At 42.4% G+C, this 26,710-nt stretch overlaps 2 protein-coding genes across 5 annotated transcripts in view; one reads left to right on the top strand and one right to left on the bottom strand.

The window, feature by feature from the left end:
- Positions 1-26,710, bottom strand: part of LOC138830109 (DNA nucleotidylexotransferase-like) — a 108,668-nt gene that overhangs the window by 13,318 nt on the left and 68,640 nt on the right. For 3 of the 4 annotated variants that reach the window (XM_070026506.1, XM_070026507.1, XM_070026508.1), the window contains exon 2: positions 19,214-19,376. The exons of the other annotated variant lie outside the window; for it this stretch is intronic. In XM_070026506.1, the coding sequence (XP_069882607.1) occupies positions 19,214-19,275 (62 nt within the window). In that variant the 5' untranslated portion in view covers positions 19,276-19,376. The remainder of the gene's footprint in view (positions 1-19,213; positions 19,377-26,710) is intronic. 4 annotated transcript variants of the gene reach the window in all.
- The window catches only part of LOC138830110 (B-cell linker protein), a 49,562-nt gene continuing 48,229 nt past the window's right edge, over positions 25,378-26,710 (top strand). The window contains exon 1 of the mRNA XM_070026510.1: positions 25,378-25,647. Within this exon, the coding sequence (XP_069882611.1) occupies positions 25,601-25,647 (47 nt within the window). The 5' untranslated portion in view covers positions 25,378-25,600. The remainder of the gene's footprint in view (positions 25,648-26,710) is intronic.

Raw genomic sequence — 26,710 nt, 5'->3', positions numbered from 1 at the left:
CATATAGTACATTAAAAACAACAATGACACAGAAAAACCTTTCATGTCCATATCTTGGAGTTCATGTAGGTTTAGAGAGCCAATTTCAAAGGGGAAGATGCATGCTAGACTGGACCAGAATCCAGGACCCCATGCAAAGGAATCCTCCATTTAAATTAGTGGAGGAGGAACAGTCTATGTTACATGTCAGATGCAAGAAAAATTCAGCCAATATTAGCAAGAATGTGATGTTCAGGGACCACCAAGGTCCAGAGAAGATAGAAAGTGAAATTGTCCTTAGACAATTTCAATCCAGCAGCCTTCTAACTGCAACCCACAGCCAGAAATACATTTTATATCAGGACCTGAAATACAAATAGACATAGGTATAGCTATAAGTCTGCCTTGGTCTGTTTTGACTGTTAACGCAAACAAAGCACCTTAGATGGGGCAATGTGTTAAAGGCAGGATTTGATTGCTCATTGTTTTAAAAGGTGGGAAGACAGATGGAGATGCTGACAGATTTGGTGGCTGATAAGGGTCCCTTCCTCATAAGTGGCACCTGCTGGGTGTCCTCACATGGTAGGAAGGGGCTCCACGGCCTCTTTTGTAAAGCCATTGATCCATTCACCAGAGCAGAGCCCTCCTGACCAATCACTTTATCTCCCACCTACAATGGTCATCTCAAGAATTTGCTTTCAACATACAAGTTCTAGGAACCACAAACATTCAAACCATAGCAGCATCTCATTAAATTGGTTTAATTGATAGCTTATGGCCAGCCTTTAGGCACCGTTGCTTTATATGTCTTGCTGTGCACTCATACCTGTGATGTAAGACAGCCAGGGATCCTTTCCCTACTAATACCTGAGCAGCTGCCATGTTTCTGTTTTCCAAGCTTTATCATGTCATTACATATCCATGTAACTTCTCAAGTAAGTGATGGATTATTCACACTGAAAGAATGGGAAAAGTAGTTGGGTGTGGTGGTACACACCTGTAATCTCAGCACTTAAGAGGCTGAGGCAGATGGACTGAGAGTCCGAGGCAAGCCTGTGCTACGAGAGAGGGAGAGCGAGAGAAAGAAAGGAAGGAATAGAAATGACATTGTGAAAGTCAGATAGCTGTAAAATATGCTTTTTCTGATGGTCATAGGTAGGTCAGGTATGTTATTATATCTAGTTTTCAATAAGATTTTACAGTTGGCATCGTACCATAAGACCAGATGACTGGGGTGGGGCAGTACTTGAGTTTCGAGTCATCTGGCTAAGCTGCTGCTCTACTCCTTGAATCATACTTCCAGCTCTACTTTTTGCTAGTTATTTTGCAGATGGAGTCTAGAAAACTTTTATGCCCAGGCTGTCCTTGAATCATAATCCTTCAGATCTCAATCTCCTGAGTCAACAAGGTTACAGGTGTGAGCCACCATCACCCTGTTAGACCTAATGATTTTTTTTAAAGCCCTTTCTATTCCTTCCGCTCTCTTCCTTGACTTCCCCTTTCTCTTCAATCCATTGAGTATGTTGAGGTTTACTATTATATGCACTGCATATAATAAAAGGTTATTTGTGGTGGTAGGCATAAAGAAGACTAGGTACCAAAGAAGAAAAAAAAGGGGGGGGGTTTCTATATAATAGTTTCTCAAATAAAACCAGGGGTTAACAATGAATTTTGAAGAGACACAAAATACAGACTAGACCAGTAAGGAGTGTTCAAAGAAAACAAAGAGATTGGTGTGAGCTGGGAGAGTCAGATACTGTGGGAAATTGGGGCTTGTATGTGGTTTAGATGGCTGAATAGGAACAGGGTATCTGGAAGGCAGAACTTTGAGTTCTTCTGGAGAGTAGGTTCAGAAGTAAAGGAACAGGGAAGAACTGGCCAGGACTGGAGTGAAGAGGTTGTTGGGAAGTGGCTGAATTGGTAGAGACCACCAAATTATAGAGGGTCTAAAAGCCAAAGCCTCTTTGAGGAGGTTGGCTCTTCTTTTCTGGGGTTCTGAAGCCAGAGAAGGATCTTGTGAGCAGGGTGTTGATGGCACTGCAGTGTTATTTTACAAGAGTGATCCAGTACACACAATGACTTGGAGGGAAGAATGATGAGTGGGGAGTGAAATAACAGGCCAGGTGTGAGATGGTGGTAACCCAGCCTTGTTCCTGCTGCACTGGAAAGAAAGACAAAAAAGAAACACAGGACATTTCATATGGGTGACTTGTGAAAGTTGAAGTAGAAATCAGAATCAAATAACTCCAACATAATCCCAAGTAATAACACCTTTGGTAGAAATAGGGATTTAAGAAATTGTACCTCTTTGCAGGGAAGATTAGGAAGGGACTGAAGGTATTTCAGGTATGCTGCTTTAAAAGGTTGCAGATCTAAATTAGAATATCTTGTTGACAGGTGAGATCTGAGGCTAGGGCTGGGAAAGAAGTGGGGGTTAGAAGTTAGAGCTAAGGCTGTCTGATGGCAGGCATGCCAAGTCAGAAATGAACTATGATCAAATATTTTACAAGACCTAAGAAACAGCTACAACTGATTTCCCAATTCTAGGTCCATTTAATTCCAAAAAATATGTGTAATAAACGTCATGTGAAGGGTTTAAGAAGACATCAAAAGGATAGAGAATACACTTATGCAGGAAATACTAGTCATCTATATCTCTTCAGAGGGAAACATTTCACTCTTATATCGTCAGACTCTTTATTATGTATTATTACTTATTTATAATATTAGATAAGAGATGATATTCATCTTGTTATAATGGGGCTTTGTCTAAGGTCAGAGAGAGAAAAGAGTGTTGAGAAGGAGTTCTGGGGCTCAATTTCCAAGTCCTCCCCACGCCCTTTCTTCCCCCGAACCTCTGCCTCTTTTCCCAGGACAGAGGAAGTATGTCTAAGATTACGCCGAGGATGAGAGCCATGTATGCTCTTTGGCTCATGTAAGTAGATATGTCAGTGATGGAATCGAATTCAGAAGACAGAAAACTCTGATTTAAATGTCCAATCTTGCTAATTAAGTAACTGGCAAACAAAGCACAACAAAAACAATCTTAAAGCATACCCCAGACAAAGAGTCCAACAAACAAGACTTCTTAAGACCGTGCTACTCGGAGTGCATATGGTGTGAGCCCAGGGTTCTCAACAAGGTAAGAACAGGGATTTGACATCACCACAATAGGTTTATTGTTTGTTTTCAAATAAAACCTTCAGGGTAAAAGAATTTTTTTTTGTAAACTAGTCTTTTGTCTGGAATAATGGAAGAAATACAAGCTTGGAGAGCCATCCCTGTCCTTGCCCTTTGAATTCTATCTTCTTGTGCTGCCTGAGTTCACTTGGCCTTCTCCACCTGATGGTCTAGATCTGCGTACAGTGTGATTCCTCAAGGCTGGGCTATCATTTGCCTGTGGCAGACAAGTCCACCTCTGGCTGTGCCTTCCTGAGCCTGCTGGAAACAGTATGACCAGGAGACTCGCTCTCCCACACCCCAGTACACCACACTGACCATTTCCCATTGCTCTATGTGGCATCTGTTTGTCTATTTGCTGGTACCCAAGTTTCTCTCTGCTCTGAGTGCTCCAGTACTGAAAATATTTATACTTCACAAAGAACCAGAGAGAGGAGTTTAAAAGCTCCAAACACAGAGAAATGATGTATCTATAAGGAGATGGAAACACTAATTACCCCCATTGACTCTTACATGTTCTAGATATGTATTGAATTATTATTCTTTAATCCATAACTATGTGCAATTACTAGGTGTCAATTAAAACACAAGGATATAATCATACACGAAATAGATTAAAAACCTAGTGCTCAGACACTCGGGTTTACAACATTAACTCACAAATCTTAGTTCTGAGGCTTGAACTTCCCCTTAGCTACCAATTGCCTTGCTCTTCCTGTCTTCCTTTCCCAGGCTAGTGCTACCTCACTCCAAACAACTAGAAATGCCTTCCATGAAAGACACGCACCCATTTTGTTTGCCTAGAGACAGACCTGCCACCCAGTCCAGTCTGGCTTTCTTAAACTCACGGAAGGTCACCTGCTTTTCTGCTTGGTTTCCTGAGATATCATTTGGATTCCTCCCATCAGATGTAGGACTTATTTTGTAAACAGTGACTTGAATGATTTACCCTCAAACCAAGTTGTTTATAGTTTACAACCCCTCCTGGCCAATTTCCCACAGCAACTAATGTCTTTCAGAATCCTTGGAAGCTAGAGATGGAAGCAGCTGTGTAGGTTTTATCCTGAGCTCTTACTAGCCAGGGTTCTGTTTCCGGTCTTGTCATGTTTTTAACCAAGAATAACATGTCAGGATTGTTAGTGACACCTTAAATGGGATTTTTCTATAATTTTATTTATTTTCCCTGAGCTTCTTTGTGCTCAAGGCCAAGTGTTCTACCACTTGAGCCACAGAGCCACTTCTGGCTTTTTCTGAGTAGTTTATTGGAGATGAGTCGCATGGCCTTTCTTGCCTGGGCTGGCTCCAAACCAAGATCCTTACATCTCAGCCTCCTAAGTAGCTATGATTACAGGTGTGAGCCACTGGCACCTGACTTTTTCAATAATTTAAAGCTTGCAAATTTTGAAATAGAAAGTAATTTGTACTAAAGCAAGACTGAAGCTAATATTCCTTGCTATTGCATTGATAAAACTGAGGTTTGTATTAGGTTGCCAGAGACAAAGTAATATTCATACATTATCGGAAATATACATATATTACATTACATTACATTATATTAGAAGCAAACTTTGGTGGTGTGTTAGAGCAAAGTGCCCTCCTACAGACACCGGGAAGTGAGAGTTATCTGAGTGTTCACATTTCAAGGAGACAAAGAGACCAAAGACAGTTCTAACTGATGAGGAGACTCATAGCTCAAAGGGGTGGAGAAAAGATTCATAACTGCAGCCTTCTAAAGCAGCTGTCCATTGTTGGGCTTTGTCTGCAACTCTTTGCCTGCCTTGAGCTTTCTCTGTCAGGCATTTTTAAGAGGCTGATCTAACAATGTGCCCTTGAGGCTGATAAAAGCCATGCCTGAATCTGGTCAAGGATAGGGAGTCAGCCAACACGCAGGTGGAAAACACAGCGTTTACTACCATGAGTTTCCCATGGACCTGGGAGACAATGGTTTCAGATAATGGATGAAGTCAAAGCCATATTTCAAATGTTATATATACTGAATGAATGGGAAGGACAAGCAGCCAGGTTAGCTAAACAAAACCAGAATAATACAAGAAGACTAAAAGTAAAGATCTGGGTAGCCATATATTAGGGTTTTTTGTGTACTTTTATTTTAAAGAACAACTAGTACATAGAATATACAGATCATAAAAAGTATTTAGTTGGGCACTAGTGGCTCATAACTGTAATCCTAGCTACTTCAAAGACTGAGAGGTAGAAAAATTTAGAAAACTCTCCAATTAACAGAAAAGAATTAGCTAAATTGGAGGCATGGATCAAATGGTAGCTGTGAGTGAAAAAAGCAGAGTGAGAGCTTACGGCCTCGAGTTCAAGTCCTGGTACCGGCACAAATATTAGTATCCATAATCTCCCACCCTTAAGAACTCCTTCTAACAGCTTGGTGGGTTTTCTTCCTGTCTTTGTTCTGTTAGTTTCTGTCACATGATCTACTTCATGCCCCAGAGAGGAGCCCACTCCCTTGAGTTCTGATATATAGCACAACAGATCCAGCTGATTCCAAGAAAATCTTACTTTATACCAGATAAGCATTTCCATTTACCAAAGTACACTGACACCCATTCTCCTGTTTGCTGATACGTTAGACCATTTATGAGGAAAATAAGATCAGATTGGAGAGAGGAGACTTTGACCACACCACATGGCTGGGAAGATCAGAGCCAGGATTTACGAGCTCTAGATTTCTTGTCTTGAGATTTCCTCCTCCCATACTGTTTTTATTTTCCTCTCCACATAAAGTCTATGTCTTTAGCTACAGAGAGGTAGGACTTCTCTTTCCTGTGGTTTATTCCTACCCCATAGATCTCAGGTGTGTTTAATGAGTCTTTGGAGCTGCCAGTCTGCAAACTTTGCCCCAGTCAAACACCCAACAGCAAGCAGTTTGCTTGCCAGCTACTTGTTTCCTCTGTTGCCTGTGCAGCTGGGCTTGGCCCGTGGCAGCAGGCATCTGGAGCACAGAGTGGGTCTTGTTGGCTGTCTCCAACAGAAGAAACGCCTTTCATCAGATCCCCTAAGTACCTGCTTCAGCCACTGAATAAGCAAAGGATCCCAGCTCTGTAAGTCAGGGGCTGGAAGTATGGATGTTCTAGAAAGAGCCTTCCACGTAAGTGGTTATCTTGAACAGCTGGTTCTCATCTACCTGGCTGACTCTCACCACATTTCATGACCATGAAAATCAGTCCTATATTTGCTCAGGCTTTCTGTTCATTTTTAAAAATTTTATGGGGTTATTTTTGCCTCTATCCCTATATACCCCTTTCTCCTCTTAATTCTTAATGTTTTATGTAAGTCTGTGAGATGAGGCAGATTTTACAATGTGATAGAAACTATGATTTTTGAGAAGCAATGTAAGAAAATGAGCTTGCAAATAGTTGTAGAAGTGTAAAAAGCAAGAAAAGAAATAGGAATGAAAAAAGTAGAATATGTAAAGAGCAATTAAAAGAAGAGAGGCCAAAGGAGATTTGGAATTTCTGCATGGGGATCTTTTAGCAAAACACTAAATGTTTAAAAAGTCCATGTCTTAGGCATGATGGTGTTGTGGAATTAAACACATCTGGTTATTGGATTTTGAATTATGTCTTCCCAACACATTAGAGCGGACATTTTATCAAGAAATACTTGACAGTTTTATTTGTAAATACCAAAGATTCTTTTTGAACAAATGCCACCTAGCCTGCTTACATTTTTTTTCTGACAAAATTGTGGTCCATCTACTCTGTCAGAACCAGAGACTCGTATAGGTCCCCATCTGTCAGGGAATTGCATGGGTACCTGCTTTGTCTCCACTGCAATCCCTGGGCAGATTGATCTGGAACCCTCATTTATAGCCAGGTTCTTATATCACTTCTCAATCCTGTTCTGTTTTCTCTTCATTGATTCAAGCAAGGCCAGTATATACAGCAGGGAAGAAAACAAGAAGAACTGCTGCTTAACAGGAGCAGAGTGGAAAAGGAACCAATCTAGGTGACCTAAACAGTGGCTTCAACTGCCTCCTTGATCTGGTCACAATCCCACTGGCAGGTCTATCAGATGAGCTGCCACTGAGTCTTTAACCAGAATCACTCTCCATACTCTATTCAGAAAACTATGATCAAGGTTGATGCCTGTGCTAAAGAAGCTGTTCTCAAGACTCCCTAAGTTGTTTAACAAAGTTAGAGCCGCAGTATCCTACCTGAGCTCATTTTCCACCCTGAACCCTTTACTGCGGGCCAGCTCCATGAGGAAGGCTCTGCGGCTGGTTCCCATTTTCTTCTCCAAGATGAAGAGGACCAAGTCTCGAAATTTGATGTCTTGAGGAGTGGAGGACATCAAGGCGCCCATCTGCCTGGGTCTCTTCTTGCGAGGGCCTGAGTGAGCTGTTGGCAGTGGATCCATAGGAAGAGACTGCTCTGTCTCTGGCTGAACAGTGGAGGGGTGTGTTTAGAAGTGAGGGGGAGAAGGAGGCTGCCACTCTCCTGCATAAGGGCTCTGATGTCACCTCACTGGCACTGGCAGACTGTGAAGCCAGGGGAAGTCTTCATGGGCATCGCCCTGGTAACTGCTTCCTGCTGAAGGAATGCCTATGTCTGTTCAATTCCTTCTTCCAGTATGAAGAGCTTAATGGGAACAGTAAGTTAGCATCTGCCTGTACATGTGTAGCCCCATCGCTCCTCAGAAAACCTCATGACGTAGGTAGGGAAGAAAGTACCATTGTTGGTATATCACCTCTCTCTCTGAGTGTTCAAGTCTTTCTCTTGTTTTTATGGATTCCTTTTAATTCCCAGGCCAGAGGTTTTCTCTTCCTCTCACAATCATTCAGGTGTGAAGTTTGCATGGGGTGCTGCATGCTGTATGTGGGTGCTTTGATTCTACATAACCAGCATTGCCACACTTTCATTCTACTGGTCACCTAGAACTATGATTTTCAGATCTGTATTCTACTCTGCCACTCTGAATTGCTCTACAGCAATATATGAGCCACAAGTTCCCTTATGTGGGTGTATTGCACATAGATTGGGAAACCAAGTCTCAGACAAGTACTCAAGATGATAGAATAAGGGAACAAATAAGGTCTCAAATTCAGTTCTTCTGAGTCCAAATGCAACATATCTTAGTTTTTTTCTCCCCAGTGGGCTAACTTTGTCTAGAAAATAGTCAGTTATAGAATTCTAAAATAGATCATTGGACCAAAAATGATACACATATTTAAAATCCCAACACTCAGGAGGCTGAGGTAGGAGGATCTTGAGTCTGAGGCCAGTCTGAGTTAGAGCAGAATTCTGCCTCAAAACAATAACAATGACAAAATAGGTCTTTGACTCAAATGGTAAAGTACCTGCCCAGCAAGCAAGAGACCTTGAGTTCAAACCACAGTACTACCAAAACAAATATAATGATAACATATGATTGTTGTTTATCTGGTTGTTAGGCTATTATTTTTCAACTTATACCTATCTTTCTTTGATGGATCTCATGAAATTGGAGGTGGAACTGTGCTCTACCAACCCAATCCAAACTAGCAGTTCTCAACAATTCCAACTCCATCTCTTTGTCGTCTGAGCCCTAGGACTAGGGCACTCTTTCTTTCTTTCTCCCTTCCTTTCTCCCTTCCTTTCTTTCTTTCTTCCTTCCTTCCTTCCTTCCTTCCTTCCTTCCTTCCTTCCTTCCTTTCTTTCTTTCTTTCTTTCTTTCTTTCTTTCTTTCTTTCTTTCTTTCTTTCTTTCTTTCTTTCTTTCTTTCTTTCTTCCTTTCTTCCTTCCTTCCTCCCTTCCTTCCTTCCTTTCCTTCTCTCTCTCTCTCTCTCTCTCTCTCTCTCTCTCTCTCTCTCTCTCTCTCTCTCTCTCTCTTTTCTTTCCTTTCCTTTTCTTTTTTCTTTGTTTGTCAATCATGGGGCTTGAATTCTGGGTCTGGGTGCTGTCCCTCAGCTCTTCAGCTCAAGGCAAGCGCTCTATCACTTAAGTCACAGCACCACTTCCAGTTTTCTGGTGGTTTATTGGAGATAAGAGTCATACAGACTTTCCTGCATGGTCTGGCTTCAAACCATGATCCTCAAATCTCAGCTTCCAGAGTAGCTAGAATTACAGGCATGAGCTACTGGCACCCATCTGGGACACACTTTCTGAAAGTATCTTACTCTTTTTGCTTTGTCCAGCAAGGTCATTCCAATGAATGCAAAACAATCATCTCTACTCAATTCTCTCAACAGAAATACCTAGTGTACCTTGAAAAAATACCTAACCTTAAACTGATACCATGTCCAATGAAAATGGAAGCATAGAAAGTGGGTATTCGCTCACATTGCTACACAAAAGTATAGTCTTTCTAAAAGAATAATTTGATAACAGTGTTTAAAAAATCTGTATGATATTCAAATCCCTCAACCCATCATTTTCTTTCTTTTTTTTAGGAGCGATACATTAAGACCTATGTTCCACAATGTTCATCACAGCATTATTTTTATAATGAAGACTTAGAATCAACGTTCAGGAGGTTTTGGTTGGTAAACTTAGACAGAACACTACTTAGTTACTTGGTAACTATATGGCATCAATTTGGATATGGAAGACTAGAAAGGCAGATGGTAAGCCTGACAGCGTAATAGTGGATTTCACATATCATTTGATATATGTGTGGTTTTAATTTTTGTTTTTGTGCTTTTCTGTTCTACTAATTTTCCTTCCTTCCTTCCTTCCTTTTTTCCTTCCTTCTTCCTTCCTTCCTTCCTTCCTTCTTCTTTCCTTCCTTCCTTCTTTTCTTCTTTCTTTCCTCCGTTCTTCCCTCCCTCCCTTCCTCCTTCCTTTCTTTTTCCTTTCTTTTCTTATTTATTTTTGTCAGTCCTGGGGCTTGAACTCTGGGCCTGGGCACTGTTTTGGGCTTCTTTTGCTCCAGGCAAGCACTCTACCACTTGAGCCACAGAGTCACTTCTGGCTTTTCTGAGTAGTTTATTCTCACGGACTTTCCTGCCCAGTCTGGCTTCAAACCATGATCCTCAGATCTCAGCCTCCTGAGTAGCTATAGTTTTTCTTTTTCTTTTCTTTTTTTTTTTTTGGGGGGGGGGGGGTCCGGTCATGGGGCCTGAACTCTGGGCCTGAGCGCTGTCCCTCAGCTCTTCAGCTCAAGGCTAGTGCTCTACCACTTGAGCCACAGCACCACTTCCAGCTTTTTTCTTTTTTGCTTATGTGGTGCTAAAGAATTAAACCCAGGGCCCCATGCATACAAGGCAAGTGCTCTACCACTGAGCCACCTTCCAGCCGTAGTTTTTCTTTTTGAGACATGTTCTCACTATATTGCCCAAGCTGGTCTATAACTCTCAGGCTCAGGAGGTCCACCTACCTCAGCTTCTCAATTAGCTGGGACTACAGGTATGTACCACCATATCTGGCTATTGTTTTACAAATTTTCTACAATAAACATGAATTATGTGTGTTACCATAATAGCAAATCACTTTACATTACGTGAGTTTACATTATGTGTCCTTAGTAAAAAGTGATAAGTCAAAGGTAATTTGATTATGTCAAGTAAGCTAAATAACAGTTGACATGTTTTCTGCTATTTCCAGTGTGTGATAAGAAACACACAATTCCTCTTTCAGCTTGTTTGCATTTTATTTGCTTGTTTTGTAGGACAGGGCTCCCTGTGGGACCCCACTTACCAAGTGTGTGTTCTTGGGCAATTTCCTTGAGTGGCGGGATTCCCAGCTTCTGATTTGTAAAATGATAATTACACTGCTAACTTCATAGTGTTGTATGTGACAAATAAGGTACGGGATAAAAGCTAAGTATAACAGTACATGCCTATAATCCCAGCTACTCAGGAGAGTCAGAACTGCAAGTTGAGGCCAGCCAGGGATAAGGTTGCTAGACTTTGCTTCAAAAATCAGAGCAGGGCACCAGTGGCTCACACCTGTAATCCTAGCTACTCAGGAGGCTGACATCTGCGGATCATGGTTCAAAGCTAGCCTGGGCAGGAAAGTCTGAGACTCTTATCTTCAGTTAACCACCAGAAAACTGGAAGTGGCACTGTGGCTCAAGTGGTAGAGGCACTCGCCTTGAGCTGAAGAGCTGAGGGACAGCACCTGGCTAAGTTCAAGCCCCACGACTGACCCCCCCCAAAAAAAATTAGAAAAATTGTAAAAGGCTGAAGTCTGGCTCAAGTGGTAGAGCACTTGGTTAGCAAGCCCCAGGCCCTGAGTTCAAACCCCAGTACCACAAAAAATATACACATACCAAAGCCAACAGACCAATCCCCAAACACCTGCCTACCAGGCCCACAGTGGGTACTAGGTTACTATTCTCTATCCTCCTCTCCTGCCAAATGCTGGTGGGCACAACCAATGCACCTGCCAGCGACAGGATGAGAGCCAAAAGAGAGCTAAGGTCACACGTGTCACTGGCCGCCACTCTGCTCATGCTCTGTAGTTGCCTCCCATGGCTAACACCATCCCCTCATGCCCCATTCCACTGGCCCCCAAGCTTGCTTCAAGACCCCTCCTGCTCCTGCCGTGGGATGGAAGAGATGGCTGCACATTCTCCCTGGTCAGGGCACAGGTGGGTCTCTGCTCCCCAACAAACATTATTTTTATCCTCAGGAGCCCCGCTGCTGCACATTGGAGGAAGGCAGTTTGGGAGAGAAGACTTCTGTTTCCGGCAGTTTTCTTTTCTTTTATATCAAATACCTCACATTATCTATTTATTTCGTGCTGTCAATCTGGGCACTTTGCCATTGTCAGCGCGGGCAGGCGTGTTTTGGGTTGGTTTTATACCAAGCATCAGTTTCCTCTGTTGCCTCAACAGCTGTGTTTGGTTCTTGATAGCAGGTGCATTCTGGGGCTTAAATCTGCCCTGCCAGGAAGGCCTGGAATGTTTCTTTTCTCTTTTCCTTTTATTTTGAAGCCAGGGTACTTTTATATAGCTTCAACTCATAGCCTTTCAACTCATGATCCTCATGTCTCCTTATGGTATGCACCACCATGCCTAGCTTGTGTGTGTGTGTGTGTGTGTGTGTGTGTGTGTGTGTGTGTGTGTGTGTGTGTGTGTGTGTATGTGTGTGTGTGTGTGTGTGTGTGTGTGTGTGTGTGTGTGTGCGTGTGTGCGTGTGTGTACGTGCATGCGCGCACCAGAACTGGGGTTTGAAAACTTAGGGCCTCAAACTTGCTCATCTTTCTTGCTCATCACTGACAGTCTACTACTTGAGTCACACCTCCAATCTAGCTTTTTGCTGAGGTTTCATAGACTTTTCTCCCTGGGCTGGCTTTGAATTTCAGTCCCTAGACCTAAGCATTTTGAGTAGTTAAGATTACAAATATGAACCACCAGTGCTTGGCTCTAGCTTAGTTTCTTGAATGACATACATTTTAGAATATACATGCACATGCACACACACATACATATTCATACAGAAGATATATATATATATATATATATATATATATATATATATATATATATAGTTGGAAAGTGATAGGATCATAGCCAAAATTGTAAAGCATATAAAATTTAACCAAATTACAAATCGGTTTGACCATTATGGTGTGAAAAGAGTCTATTGACTATTTCAGTTGTTCTTTACTAGATTTATAGGTGAGATTTTATGCTATGGTCGCATCTCTAACTCTCGGGGTCTGAGGAGTGAAATGGATGATAAATAGAAGCAGATGACCATATGCTTTGAACCCTCTGCTTATCTTGTGCCCCATAGCAATTGCCCATCAAAGCCACTGGCCCTCCATGCTAGGTATTATGATATCTGGCCTAGCCACCCTCAGGACAGGAATATTGGCTGACTGCTGGCAACCATCTTGTTTAAGGACAGGATCTCCTGGGAGCAGTTCATGTCAATTTGTGCTCAGTGGTTGAGCGAGGTGATGAGGCTCAGCCATCTTGTTTCAGTAGGTGGCAGCTGAAGGGCTGCCAAGCTTCTGTGCATGCTGTACGATTGGCCCCCACTTGTGTTACTTCCCTCTTCCCTCCACTGCCTAATCAACTCCCTTCACTGTCGGACAGACAAGATCCCAAAGGTGGCCCCGACAGACCTCTGTACACAAACCCATCTCAGATCCAGCTTCCTGGGAAGTTACCTGAAGAATGCACTTTCACTCCCTATTTTACTTATCTTCTGCCCTACCTAATTTCTCTTCTATTTTTTTAATCTATTCTCCCCCTCTCCCCCTTACTTTATTTCTGGTCTCCAAAAGGTTGCACAAGGAGGTTATAATTTCTTACTTCTGTTTTTAGAGGTACTAGGATTTGAACTCAGGCCCTCCTGCTTACAAAGCAGGCATCCTACCACCTGAGCCACTCCCTCCATCAGTCTCTTCCCACTCTTAAAGTAGACAAATAAGGTGTATCTATCTACTTAGATAAACTCTGTTTATGTCTACAAGGGTTTAGTTCTGGTCCTGAAATTACAAATGCATGCCATGTGCGCTTCCATCAAGATAGACCAAGGAGAATTCTGCTGGCAATATAGCTTGATGCACACAGGGTGGTGCTAGGGTCTAAGAACATCTGTGCCAAACCATTTCTCCACAGCTGGTTTTGCTGGGGAGGTAGCCAAAACCCTCTCATTATTTGCCAGGAAGCATAAGTCTTTTATCACCACCTGGGAGGAAAAGGGGTTCAACGGCCCACAGAAGCACACTTTAACTGTGATTGTGGTACCAAACTCGGGTCCTAATGCAGTAAGTTTGAGACATTTCATAATTGTTTGTCAAAGAGAATAATTCGGAGAGGGAGCAAATGTGACTCACTTCCAATACAGTAATCTTTTCTAAAGTTTGGTAACTGTTTACTTTCTAAAAATAAGAAAACAAATCATATTCAATATTTTTAAATTTGGAAGCAATAGTTTATGTATTGTTATGTTCTGACCATTGTGGTAGCAGCTTCCTGAGTTGGCTACACAGAGCTTGATTTCCACGGTGTGGAAGTTCTACTTGTCACCTCGTGGGGTCAGAATTTCTATCACTGGGTTGTAAAACAAGTCCCTGTTGGAGAAAGTCTACATGCGGTGGATGAATGACTTTCAGAAGATTTCAACATCTTTCATCTTAGCCTTTACCACTTAATGTTCCTAGATTCTTTTATTAAGTACAATCTGTTTTCTCTCCACTGATCTGTAACCTACTTTTTGAAAAAAAAAAAAAAACCAGCAGAGGCCAGTGACTTCTATATTTGGCAGCAAGAGGATAGGTAAGAAGTGGAACTATAGACCTGTCTCTCAGGCCTTTCTACTTATGTCCCTCGTCATTTGGGGAAAAAGAGAAGAAAAAAAATGTGCATTGAGCTGAAGTTAAAGTTCAATAAATAGCTGTGTGGGATGGTGGAAAGAACATTGGCTCCCAAATCAGAGCACCTGACTTTACTTCTCATATTGACTAATTGTGGGCAAGATACAAAACTTCTCTGTGTCTCAGTTTCCTCCTCTGTGAAATGGACCTAGCATTCTCAATGATGCCATGATGTGGCTTACAGTTCAAGTACATTAGTGCATGTAAAAGAGTTTTATGAATTATAAAGGGGGGTGGGACCAATTTTCAGTTATTTGAGGTTGTGCAAAGCATTGACAGTTAGCATTGCAACACAAGGCCAGATTTTTAAATGTCCAGTGTTCATTAAATCTTTACAACTTCTTTAGAATAGTCAGCTTTTTCTCCTTGCTGATCCACTGATGTTTATTTTTTCCCATGTCTGACAGTATCTGAGTGGGTAGGAAGCCATGGGAAAGGAAGGAGTGACTGAGAAATCAGAGCCACCTACAGGGTTTTGAGGGAGAGCGTAATGGATGGAGCTGCATCAGTACTTGGGAATATGATCTGGTAGAGAGACAGAAAATAGAAGAAAAGCTGGGCACAGTGACATGCCAGTAATCCCAGCACTCAGGATCCAGATATAAGAGGATCTTGAATTTAGGGCTAACCAGGCTACCCAGCAAGACCTATCTCAAAACAAACAAAAAACAGGGCAAGGTGTGGTGGCACACTTCTGTAATTCCAGCTATTTGGGAGGTACAAGTAGAAGGATTACTGTCCTGTTCAAGGCTGGTCTAGGCAAAAAACATGAAAAGCTAGGATTGCAGGCGTGAGCCACCAGCACCCAGCATATTTGCAGTCTTATGGCTGTGATTGAACCAAATACCTTCCTCTTATTATCAATTGTTTAACCTTGCCAAGGCCCAACTTTCCCATCAGTGCCCAAGTCCAACAGGCTGTAAAGATAAAATCCCAAGCCCGGTGCTTGGGATTTTCAGAAAACGGGAAGTGGCACTGCGGCTCAAGTGGTACAGCACTCAGCTTGAGCTGAAGAGCTGGGGGACAGCACCCCAGGCCCATTGGGGTGGAAATGGTAGTGGAGAGAAAGCCAGCTCTCATGACAGTGGCCATTGGAAAATGCGCTGAAATCTGTCTAGCAGGCATCCTGCTGGGCAGACATAGCTGCAGTGGGACAGCGCTTCCTCATCCATCCCACAGAACAATGTGGACGATGTCACTGATACCTCACCAAATTAGCAAGAAGGACACCAGGAATAATAAAGTGGGGACAGTGGGTGGAAGAAGAGGCCCCTGGGATCTGGATAGAGTGAAGCCAAGGGACATTTGATGAAGAAAAATATGACCTTGATTTTACTTGCTTGAAGCAGAGAAACCTGGCTTTATCATCCTTCCACAGATCCAGCCACAGTCTGTCTCAGTGTGGCCAGTGCTAATTCATCCTAGGTCACAGCACACAGAACCCCTACCCCATGCCATTATAGGTATTTCCAGTACTGGGGAAGATGTGACTCCAACATTCCCTCCACAGTTAGCACACTTTGAGAATATTTTATTATTAAGTCCTAAAAACAGTTCTAAAACCCTCTATTCACCAGTTGGCCCGGGTGCTGTAATGAATGTCACCCAGGGTCACATACTCAGAAGAGACTCATTTTTGATTCAATGATCTGCAGGTACCACCTTGAAATCCACAGTAATTGTTGAACTCAGGGCCTTGTGTAGTAATTTTGTACCAGATTCCATAAAGCATGGGATCATTTCTTCTTGCTAGCAAATAGTGGATTTTATTAAAAAGCACAAGTGATTTTTTTAGAAAGATTGATAGCATTATTTGTGTGTATGTGTGTATATGTATGACTGTGTCTGTAGCTCTGTGTGTGTGTTGTGTGTGTTGTGTGTGTGTGTGTGTGTGTGTGTGTGTGTGTTGGTACTGGGTACTGTCCCTGAGCTTTTCACTTAAGGCTAATGGTCTAGCACTTGAGCTACAGCTCTGCATCTGGCTTTTGGTGATTAATTGGAGATGAGTGTCAGGGACTTTCCTGCTGAATAAGCTTTGAACTGTGATCCTCAGATCTCAGCTCCCTGAGTAGCTGGGATTACAAGTATGAGCCACCAGCACCTAGCTGCTAGCATTATTTTGTATACAGAAAACCACACCAGTACGTACAGAGGGAAAGGCTTTATCATGTCAATGTGTATACAAAAGAAACAAATCTTAAAAGAAATAGTGATATGCCGGTTGTTCTGAAAGGGAAAAAACTGGGCATAGCTAACTGCTCTTCTTTGGCACAGGAGGCTGAAATTCTAACCATAACATATTCTACAGTTAGAGGAAGTGAGAGAGAACTAAAGAAACTGAGAGGATCAGTCAAGGGTATAGAAGAGAAACAAAGAGGAATGAAGAGGTGAAGGGTAAAAGGAATAAGTTCTGGGCCCAGCAGTTTTTTTTTTTTTTTTTCAGGCAAAAGCATTTAGCCACTCCCTCAGATCTATGCATTAAGTGACCATACTGATTATTAAAGATCCAAATTAGGTGTGATCCTCATTATGTGATTTTAAATTTCCTACCTTTTTTATTCTGCTCGGAGTTTGCTTTGAAGCAGACTAGATACCTCATAGTGGCCATCCATTTGGATGGCTGAACTCAAAGTAAAACCAGCTGTACCACTGCAAAGCCAGCCCATGTCTCAATAAATAAGTAAAAAAATAAACAATCCATGTATCTTTTCTCCTTCGATTTTTCCCCTAGAAATTTCTTTTTTCTAAATATTCTTTTAAACAGATATATAATTCTGTTGCTTTAAGAAACAAAAACCAGTCACGCTTGGTCAGTCTGAAAATACAGCACCTGGCATCCAATTTTAGCATGTGTGCGCGCACACACACACACACACACACACACACACACACACACACACACACACATCAGTGTTTAGCATTGAAGTGTGCAAAATATCACAGGAAATTCATTATTTAAAAGCAGCTGAGTTCAGTATCTTTCCTGTAAGTTGGTTGTTAAGCACTTGAAAGCATTTTTCCCATAGACACAAAGCTATAAATGGTGCTTTTGGCCCCCAGGTTCAAAAGACAGTTGTAGAAACGTCTGCCCTGTGATGAAAATAGAAATTATATGATTTTTTCCCAGTAATGTTAACAATAGGTTCGCAACATTGTTAGAGTTTACAATCCTTCCTTCCTTCCTTCCTTCCTTCCTTCCTTCCTTCTTTCCTTCCTTTCTCTCTTTCTCTCTTCTTTTCTTTTTATGCCAGTCCTGGGGCTTGAACTCAAGGCCTGGGCACTGTCCCTGACTTTCTTTTGCTCAAGGCTATCACTCTATCACTTGAGCCAAAGCACCACTTCCAGCCTTTTCTGTTTATGTGGTACTGAGGAATCAAACCTGGGGCTTCATGCATACCAGGTAAGCACTACCACTGAGCTACCTTCCCAGCCCTACAATTGTTTCTTAGTAGCATGCAGCAGCTCATTGAAAAAAAGCCATCTAAACAGCTTAAAGGGAGTCATCAGAGGCTTAGTGAATGCAAGAAATGCTTCTTAAACCATAGTTTTGGGGACCAGAGCTCTAACAGATGGACCACTCAACAATTTTCCTTTCTTGCTTAGTTCACTTCAAATTGGGTTTTCTACTTCTGTTTGAAAGGCAAGATGTGGTGGCTTATACCTATAATCCCAACCACTTGGGAGGTAGAGATAGGAGGAACCCAGTTGGAGGCTAGCTTGGGCAAAAAGTTAGATGTGGTGCTTCATACCTATAAAACCAGTTTTGCCAGAGGCAGGGGTATGTATGTAAAACACTGTATGTAAAACAAATGACACCAAACAGAAACAAATGAACTAAATGGTTTCTTATCCAGGAGAAGAATAATTATTTCAAGTGACTGAAAATCGTACTGTGAAGCATGCATGGTGAAATGTATTTTAGCAAAGATCATAACTACAAAGAACGCTTATCCTGCTATTTTTATTTTTAGTAACAAAATATGTATTGTAATTTCTTTTCATTTATTTATTTATTTATTTATTTATTTATTTATTTATTTATTTATTTATTTATTTATTGGCAATATTGAAGATTGAACTTGACAGTCTCACACTTGGATTAGCAAGTTCTCTACCACTTGAGACACACCCCAGTCCTTTTGTTTCTAGTTTGATTTTCAGATAGGGTCTTACACTTTGCCTTCTGGCCTCTGACAGCAATTCTCCTACTTAAGAAATATCTGAGCACTGGTGGCTCACATCTGTAGTCCTAGCTATTCAGGAGGCTGAGATCTGAGGATCACAGTTTGAAGCCAGCCCAGGCATGAGAAAGGATGAAATTCTTATCTCTAACCACAGAAAGCCGGAAGAGGGGTTGTGGCTAGAGCACTAGTCTTGAGCTCTAAAGCTCAAGGACAGGACTTAGGCCCAGAGTTCAAGCCCCAAAACTGATGGTTATAAAAATCTACATATTAAAATAATAGATAATCATACCCTACATATTAAAAATTACATATGTAGAAATTCCACAAAGGAACCACTTGGTCTTCTAAAAAAACAAGGGAAAAAAGCAATGGAGGAAATGTTCAACATGAAATCAGATTCAAGAGTCAATACAACTAAATAGGATATTGGTTTAAAGAAAAGGTGCTCTACCATTTGAGCCACACATCCCCAGTCCTTTTTGCTTTACTTAACGTCTCAGACAAGGTTTCACAATTTTTACCTTGGATGTCTCAGACCAAGATCCTCTGGCATTAACTTCCCAGGGTTAGAGACGCGCATCACCATACCTGTCATGTTTATCATGATAGGCTCTTGTTACTTTTTTGCCTGAATGTCCTTGACGTTGCATATCTCTTTGTTTCTGGATGGCTGCTTTTGGCTGGTTACTGGGGTAAATGAAAAGGAGAGGTTGTGTTCAATGAGTAGTCTGGCCAAAGAGATGGTCACCTCCTGAAAAGTAGTGAAGACAGGATGAATCACAGAGGAGACTTGATTATATGTGAAAAGCATTACTATGTGATTCTAGAAAAACAGAAAAGCCTCAAAATTCTAAAGAAGAATCCGCTGTTGAAAGCCTGAGTTGGGGTGGATCTGGCAGCTAGAGAGGAGTACTTGCAAGAAGCTAGTTTGGAATCCCAGTGAGACCTAGGGTAGAGGGAATGTAAAGTGAAGGCAAAAATCAGTCATAGGCCAGGCACCTATGTAATCCTAGCTACTCAGGAGGCTGAGATCTGAGGATCACTGTTCAAAGCCAGCTCGGGCAGAAAAATCTGTGAGACTCTTCTCTCCAATTAACCACCAGAAAACAGGAAGTGGCACTGTGGCTCAAGTGGTAGAGTGCTAGCCTTGAGCTGAACAGCTCAGGGACAGCTCCCAGGCCCAGAGTTCAAGTCCCACAACTGAAAAAAAATCTATCACGAGACAAACTCATTGGCTGATTGGCTCTGGGGGCTTAAGACCCAGATACATAGGCCAGGAATTATATATCCCAACACTAAGCTTACTGGAATGTTATTTCCAAGTGGGGCTTGGACAACATGCAAAAAGGCCGTTTTCATCAGAATAATAAGACTGATGCTTTATTTACTCTAGGCCAATTTGATATACAGAATGTTGAGCTTTCTGAACAGATAAAATAGGGAACTGAGCCTTGAGCTTTAAAGGGCCTTCTTTGCCCAATTGTTCAAGCCACAGATGTCCTCTCCTCTTCCTTCTTTCTCCCTTCCTGCATCTCCTGCCACAAAAGGGGAGAGCAAACCACTAGCATCTGTCACACTTCCTTTTCTGTCTTTCCTTCTGCCTATCCTCTTCTGCTATTTCCTCCCACTGTCTCCCTGAGTTCTTTAGCTGCCTCTCAGACCTTCCCCTATCTGATGCCTTGACTGGTGCTAGTTGAGAAGACCAGGCATGGGCTGGACCAATGGCAAGCTTTGTTACACATGCCTATGAGTGTCAAAATACTACTAGGGATGCTCTAGTCCCCACCTCAAGCAAGAAGCTAGCAAAAGAAAGAGAAACGAGGCAATATATGGCCCAGGGGTTAGTGACCTAGCTCATGAAGACTGGATGGCCTTTAGTGAGTTTTGACACCTTTCAAAGATTCAGATTTCATATCCTAAAATAGGCATGGTAGTTGTTATAAGGCTGAAAACTCTGTTTCCACTGATGCTAACCAATTTCTGTGCCCATTGACAGTATTTCAGATTCCAAGTGAGAATGAGCCTGAGTGCTCCTTGGATCCCTTCTTCTATCCTCTACAGTGAGACGTTGTGGTTAAGAAACTAAGTGACTCACTCAAGGTCAGGGTTAAGTTGATGCTGGGGCAGGGTTTTCTACTAAATCACAAGTCTCTTGCAGTGGCAGAGCCCTGAGTGTGATTTACAGTGTGGACTTTGGAAATACACCTGAGTCTGAGTCCTAGCTCTCCCATGGATGAATGGCACAACTTGGACCAGTTCTTTAATCTCCCTAAGAATCAACTTCTTCACATATAAAAAGAATGTCATCATAGCATAGGAAACACTGAAAGCATTCACTAAGCATATTGTAGTAGTTGCCAGAAACAGAAAAAGAGACCAAGAGAAACAAGGATTGGCTGGTTTGATCCCTAAACTTCAATATACTATTCTCTTGCTCTCAAGACTTCCTTATGCTCCCATAGAAATGATGTAGATTTAGGCATGCTGACGTAGCTTTGCCTAGTAATTCTAGAGCTGATTTTTAAATTTTACTTCTGGTGGTGCTGTGGCTCAAGCGGTAGAGCACTCGCCTTGAGCTGAAGAACGCAGGGGCAGCTCCCAAGCCCAGAGTTCAAGCCCCACGACCGACAAAAAAAAAAGTATATTTAAATTTTACTTGTTAAATATTTTATGCATACAATATGTGTGAAATATAAATAATTAAAATAAAATTAACATTTACATCCTCTGCAAGAAATAGGATATTATGGGGCTGGGAAGGTGGCTCAGTGGTAGAGCACTTGCCTTGCATGCCAGAGGCCCTGAGTTCGATTCCTCAGCAACACATAAGCAAAAAAAGCCACAAGTGGCATTGTGGCTCAAATGGTAGAGTGCTAGCCTTGAGCTGAAGAGCTGAGGGACAACTCCCAGGCCCAGAGTTCAGGCCCCACGACCGGACCCAAAAAAAAAAAAAAAAAGAAAAAGAAAAAGAAATAGGATATTATTATTGCTTGGAGCCTTGTGTGCTCTTTTATTCCAATACCTCTCCATACTCACCGCTCACCTGAAGTTTATACTTATTATTCTCTTCACTGTTTATTGCCATATATGTATGCATTCTAACTAACATATTGTTTCATTTAAAATATCTTCAAACTTAATGTACACAAAACCATGCCACATTAGTGTCTTTAGTTTGCTTTTTTTGCTCAAATTATTTTTGTCATTTATCCATATTTCACTTGTTTTCAGTGTTCAATAGCACTCCATTATGTGAATAAGCCATGATAATTTGTGTATTCTCCTTTTGATGAACAATTGGGTTATTTCCAGAACTATATTTTACTTTCTATTAGAAACAACACTTTGAGTCTAGATGTGTAGCTCAGTGGCACAGTGTTTGACTAGCATGCTAAAGGCTGTGGAATCAATCTCCATATAGAACAAAACAGGGGAGGGGAAATGAAAACAGGAGTCCAATGAAAATTACACATGACCTTGGTGTGTGGGCCAATAGCAATGCTGTTTATATCTGTGGCCAATACTGACTTATAGGTGTGAAATAGGCCATGAAATTTATTAGCTATATTAAAACTGTTTCCAAGTGACTGTGTTTTATACTTTTATCAGCAGTATATAGGCATTTCAAAAATTCTTTTTTTTTTTTTTTCTTTTGCCAGTCATGGGGCCTGAACTCTGGTCTTGGGTGCTGTCCCTCAGCTCTTCATCTCAAGGCTAGTGCTCTACCACTTGAAACACAGCACTACTTCTGGCTTTTTCTGCTTATGTGGTACTGAGGAATCGAACCCAGGGTCTCATGCATACAAGGCAAGCACTCTACCACTGAGCCACCTTCCCAGCCCCTCAAAAGTTCTTTAATGTTAGATGTAGTCATTTGTCACTGTGGACATGTGTCCATGTCCACAATGCCATGTAGATCGGGTCTGAATGCCTATCATGGCACATTGGTCTGCATATGCTATTAAACCATGTCATGAGGCTTGTTCCATTTATGAGCTATCAGCTAAGATGATCCTTGCCTTGGCCTTGTCAAGCCAGTTACCACTACCAAGCAGTGATGGCAGGGCTGCCACACATCACACTGCATGGAACAAAATAGTCTAGGAAAGCAGACTCTCATTTTTATCACATCAGCCTCAATACAGTAAAAAGCAGAAAGGCAAATGGCTGTAAAAAGAAAAAGCAGAAGTGTAACTTCCAGCCCTGACTTTTTTCTCTGGGGAAATAAGTAGTTGCCAGACCAGGTGCTGATCAAAGTTGCTGGTGGAGAGAAAAGGCAAATGATGGCGGGAGTACACAGGACAATTCAGAAAGAGCGTCATCTCACTAATACAGCCCATTTTTCCTCATCTTTGACAGCATCATACATGCTTTTATCAAGTTGGTCTACTTGTTTCTTTCCTCTAGGAGCTGAGGGAAAGAAGTGGTAAAGGATCTCGAGTTCCTTCCAAATCCCTTGAAAAACATTGAGCTGCTAGACTAGGGGAAACCAATGATTCCATGAGATAGGATCTTGTTGCTTTGCTGTCCTGGCCAAGTCAGTGGCCTGGCCAAGCTGGAGGGCCTCACCTTTCAACAGTTTGAAGACTCCACTCCTAAATATGTGGCAGAACCAGAAATTCAGACGTGGAGCATGAATGTGAGTAATCAGGATGACCTGGAGAAGTGTAGAACCTTTGTTTGAGCAAAGAGGCTAAGAGAAAAGAAATCCATCTCTGCTTTCTACCTCTACTACTGTCCCCCACTCTCCTTTTTGTTCTCCTCCTCCCTTTTCTCCCCTCCCTCTTCCTCCCCTTCCTCACCCTCTTCCTCTCCTTCCTCCCTCTCTTCTTCTTCCTCCTTGTTAGGCCCTGCCAGAAAACTACACAGATATCCAGGCACAAAGAACCAAAAATAAAAGGTTTATTGCCAGCAAAGGTCCGGCCAGCCCCTTCTCACAAAATGAGAAGAAAAGAAGTGCCGGCTATTGTCTGAGGTGACCTATATAACCTACAGTAGCCAGGTAGGAGGGGCCAGGGGGTGGAGACCTAGGTATGGATGTGTGAACCAGCAACTTCATCATGGCAGACTAGGATTTATGGCTGCTGCCCAAGTGGCAGATACTGGGCCTTGCAGCCGCCTAGACTTGAAGGTCACTTTAAGGGGATCTTGTTGCCTTATATGGTTGTAACTGTCCAAAGGCGTGCTTTCTCGAGATAAAGGTGGGGAAGAGGCTGATTATTGGCTGCCTGTACCAAATGGGCCTAGTGTTGCCTGGAAGTTTATTGGACTAACATTCCCCCTCCTCCCCTCCCTCCTCCTCCCCTTACCACTCCACCTCCTCTTCCTCTTCCTCCTCCCACCTCTTCTATCTGTTCCTCTTTTCCTATCTCTCCCTTGGTTCTGTTACCAAAGAGGCTGAGAACCCTCTTCTTTACCCTTGTGTATTCTTCAGACCCAGGAGAAGATTAGGTAAATGTTGGAAATGCATCCTTCACTTCAGAAACCTAATCAAGGACTCCTGCTAGCTGCAGGGAAATGCATTCAGACCCTCTTATCTTCTTTCTCCTTGACCAACCCCAAACTGCTTCCTTACTCTCTAAATCTGTGGTTTGGGGGCCAGGTTGAGGAAGTGTGAAACTCCCAGAAGGAAAGTATTGCTGTCTGATGGACTCAGCAGCTGCAGGTGTGGTTCCATCCTCCTGGCCTTGCCCACCTGTCTGGGTTTGGGATGGCCCTATGTCTGATGAGACAATGAAGTGAGCAATTGTCAAGAGCAGGAGAGGACAAAGGTGGGGAGGGGAGTGGCACTCGGCCTGATGCTGGCAATTACATGGCTGGAAAATTAAGTTTCTTCTCTGCTGACATCTGGTTTGGTTTAAACGTGCCAGGCTCTCAGAATGATTAACTCCTGACTCTACCCAGCTTAGAAGGAGGCCATCTCCCTTTCCATCTCTACCCCTAAATAACCTTGCACAGAAAATTACCTACCTCATCTTAAACAGAGCTTTAGGAAAAAGCCATTGTAACTCTGAAGTAAACTCTCATTTGCTATGGCTCTGTCACCCTGACATATACAGGGAAGAATAATCCTAGACGCTTGGGAAGCAGTGATTGGGGGAAGGTAGATCAAGGTTTGAGACCAACCCCAGTGAGACTCCATCTCAACCATGGCTGGACACAGTAGCACACATCTATTATCCCAGAACAGTAGCTGGGGCACAGTGGTGTGTGCCTTTCATCCTCAGAAAGTTGGGGAAGCATTAAGTCAAGGAATCACACAGTTCAGGCCTTCCTAAGGCATAAAGCAAGACCTTGCCTCAAAAATTAATGTGAAAAGGAACTGGAGATGTGGCTCAAGTGGCACCTGCTAGCAAGCAGTAGAGCACCTATCTAGGAAACATGATGAAGCCCTGAGGCCCTGAGTTCAATCCCTGAAATTCCATTTCATATAATGATTCTGTAAATGGAAAAAGCTTATCCATGACTTTATGTAAATGAGCAGAAAGTCCCTAGGAAACATTCAGATGGAATTGATGATTCGCCTTTTCCTTGAGCAAAGGAAGTTGCCAGGGACAGAGTTCATGCCACCTGCTGAAAACAAGGACTGTGTGTGTTGGGGGCATACAGGAAGTGACCAGTCAGAAGCTGGTCCCAACCTGTGAACAAACCAGATTATAAGAGATAGCCACTAGGAAGCAATTTGCATGCCCAAAGGTTTCACTACTAAAGTTTACACAATGAGGAGTAATCAGCAGAACTGGCTGGCTCTCCAGATCACATGATTATGTAGAAACATGAAACTTGACGATGTGCTCCAGCAAGTTTTACTTCCCTAGTGCAGGCGTGTTCGCCAGCAGCTTGAGCTCTCTGAAGTCACTTCCAGTGACTGGAGCCCCTGAGCGCAGAGGCTTGCCATGCTGCTCCCCAGGAGGGTCAGGAGTGGCTGACCTTCTCTGACCTCCGGACAGTGACGTGAGAGTCTCACCAGAAAGAATGGACAAGCTCAACAAGATAACTGTCCCTGCCAGTCAGAAGTTGAGGTAAGGTTTTCCCATCGGATTCTTATCCTTCTTCTTCTCCTTTATTCTCTCCAAGGTGCTTGGTGTCTCCAAGCACAGAACCCCTGGAATGTTTTGCCGGTATGAAGGCAGTGGGTGGCAGTTGTTCTGGGCAAATAGACTAGTTTGTTGTTGTTGTTTTTTTTTAAAGAAATGTGTCCGAACAAGTGGGACATCTGTAGCCAGCTTTTTGCCAACAATAGAATACAGTACAATAACAGAAAAGAGCCAAGTGCTGGGATTCTGTCAAAAGTGAGCTTTCATTCTGAATAGGAGGAACCTTGCTAAGGAAAGGTTTGTCTAAACTGAGTCTATGCCTGTGCCCTGTGAATTACTATGACATTTTAAAGAGAGCTGCAATCATTGTGTTTTTCACCATAGTTTCATTCTCGTTTAGTTTGTGGATATATATCAGAACACATTTGCCCTCGTTAGGGTGTAATAACTGTTTATTTTTAAAAAAAACACTAGACTAAGGGTATAAATCAAGGAGCTATGAAAAAGAAGCTTCCCAAATTTTTATCTTGAAGGTCTTTTTGTCTCATTGTAATAGTGTTACGGCCTTTAGAGATAGGAACCTTAAGTGTTTAGGGAATGTGTTATATTCCAATTGCTACTGGAACTCTGGTTTTTCATGTGGTGGCATGACATATGGAGTAGATGTGTCATCAAAAATAGGAGCTAGAGTTGGTTTTGTTTGGTTGTTTGTGCCAGCCCTGGGGTCTGAACTCAGAGCTCAGAGCCTTGCATTCTTGCTTAGTTTTTTTGTTTGTTTTTATTTTGGGGATTTTTTTTTCTGAAGACTGATGCTTTACCATTGAGCCATGCATCCAGTTCTGGCTTTCTTTCCTGGCTGATTGAAGATAAGAGTCTTGGGTTTGGGCTGAGAAGTGGCTCAGTGGTAGAGCGCTTGCCTTGCATTCATGAGTCCCTGGGTTCGATTCCTCAGCACCACATAAGCAAAAAGAAAAAAGCCGGACGTGGCACTGTGGCTCAAGTCTAGAGCGCTAGCCTTGAGCTGAAGAGCTGAGGGACAGAGCCCAGG

The sequence above is a fragment of the Dipodomys merriami genome, unplaced genomic scaffold (assembly GCF_024711535.1).
Source record: "Dipodomys merriami isolate MVZ:Mamm:240054 unplaced genomic scaffold, mDipMer1.0.p SCAF_184, whole genome shotgun sequence".
NCBI lineage: Eukaryota > Metazoa > Chordata > Mammalia > Rodentia > Heteromyidae > Dipodomys > Dipodomys merriami.
Note: the sequence above shows the minus strand (reverse complement) of the source record. Positions and strands in the feature narration are given on the sequence as shown.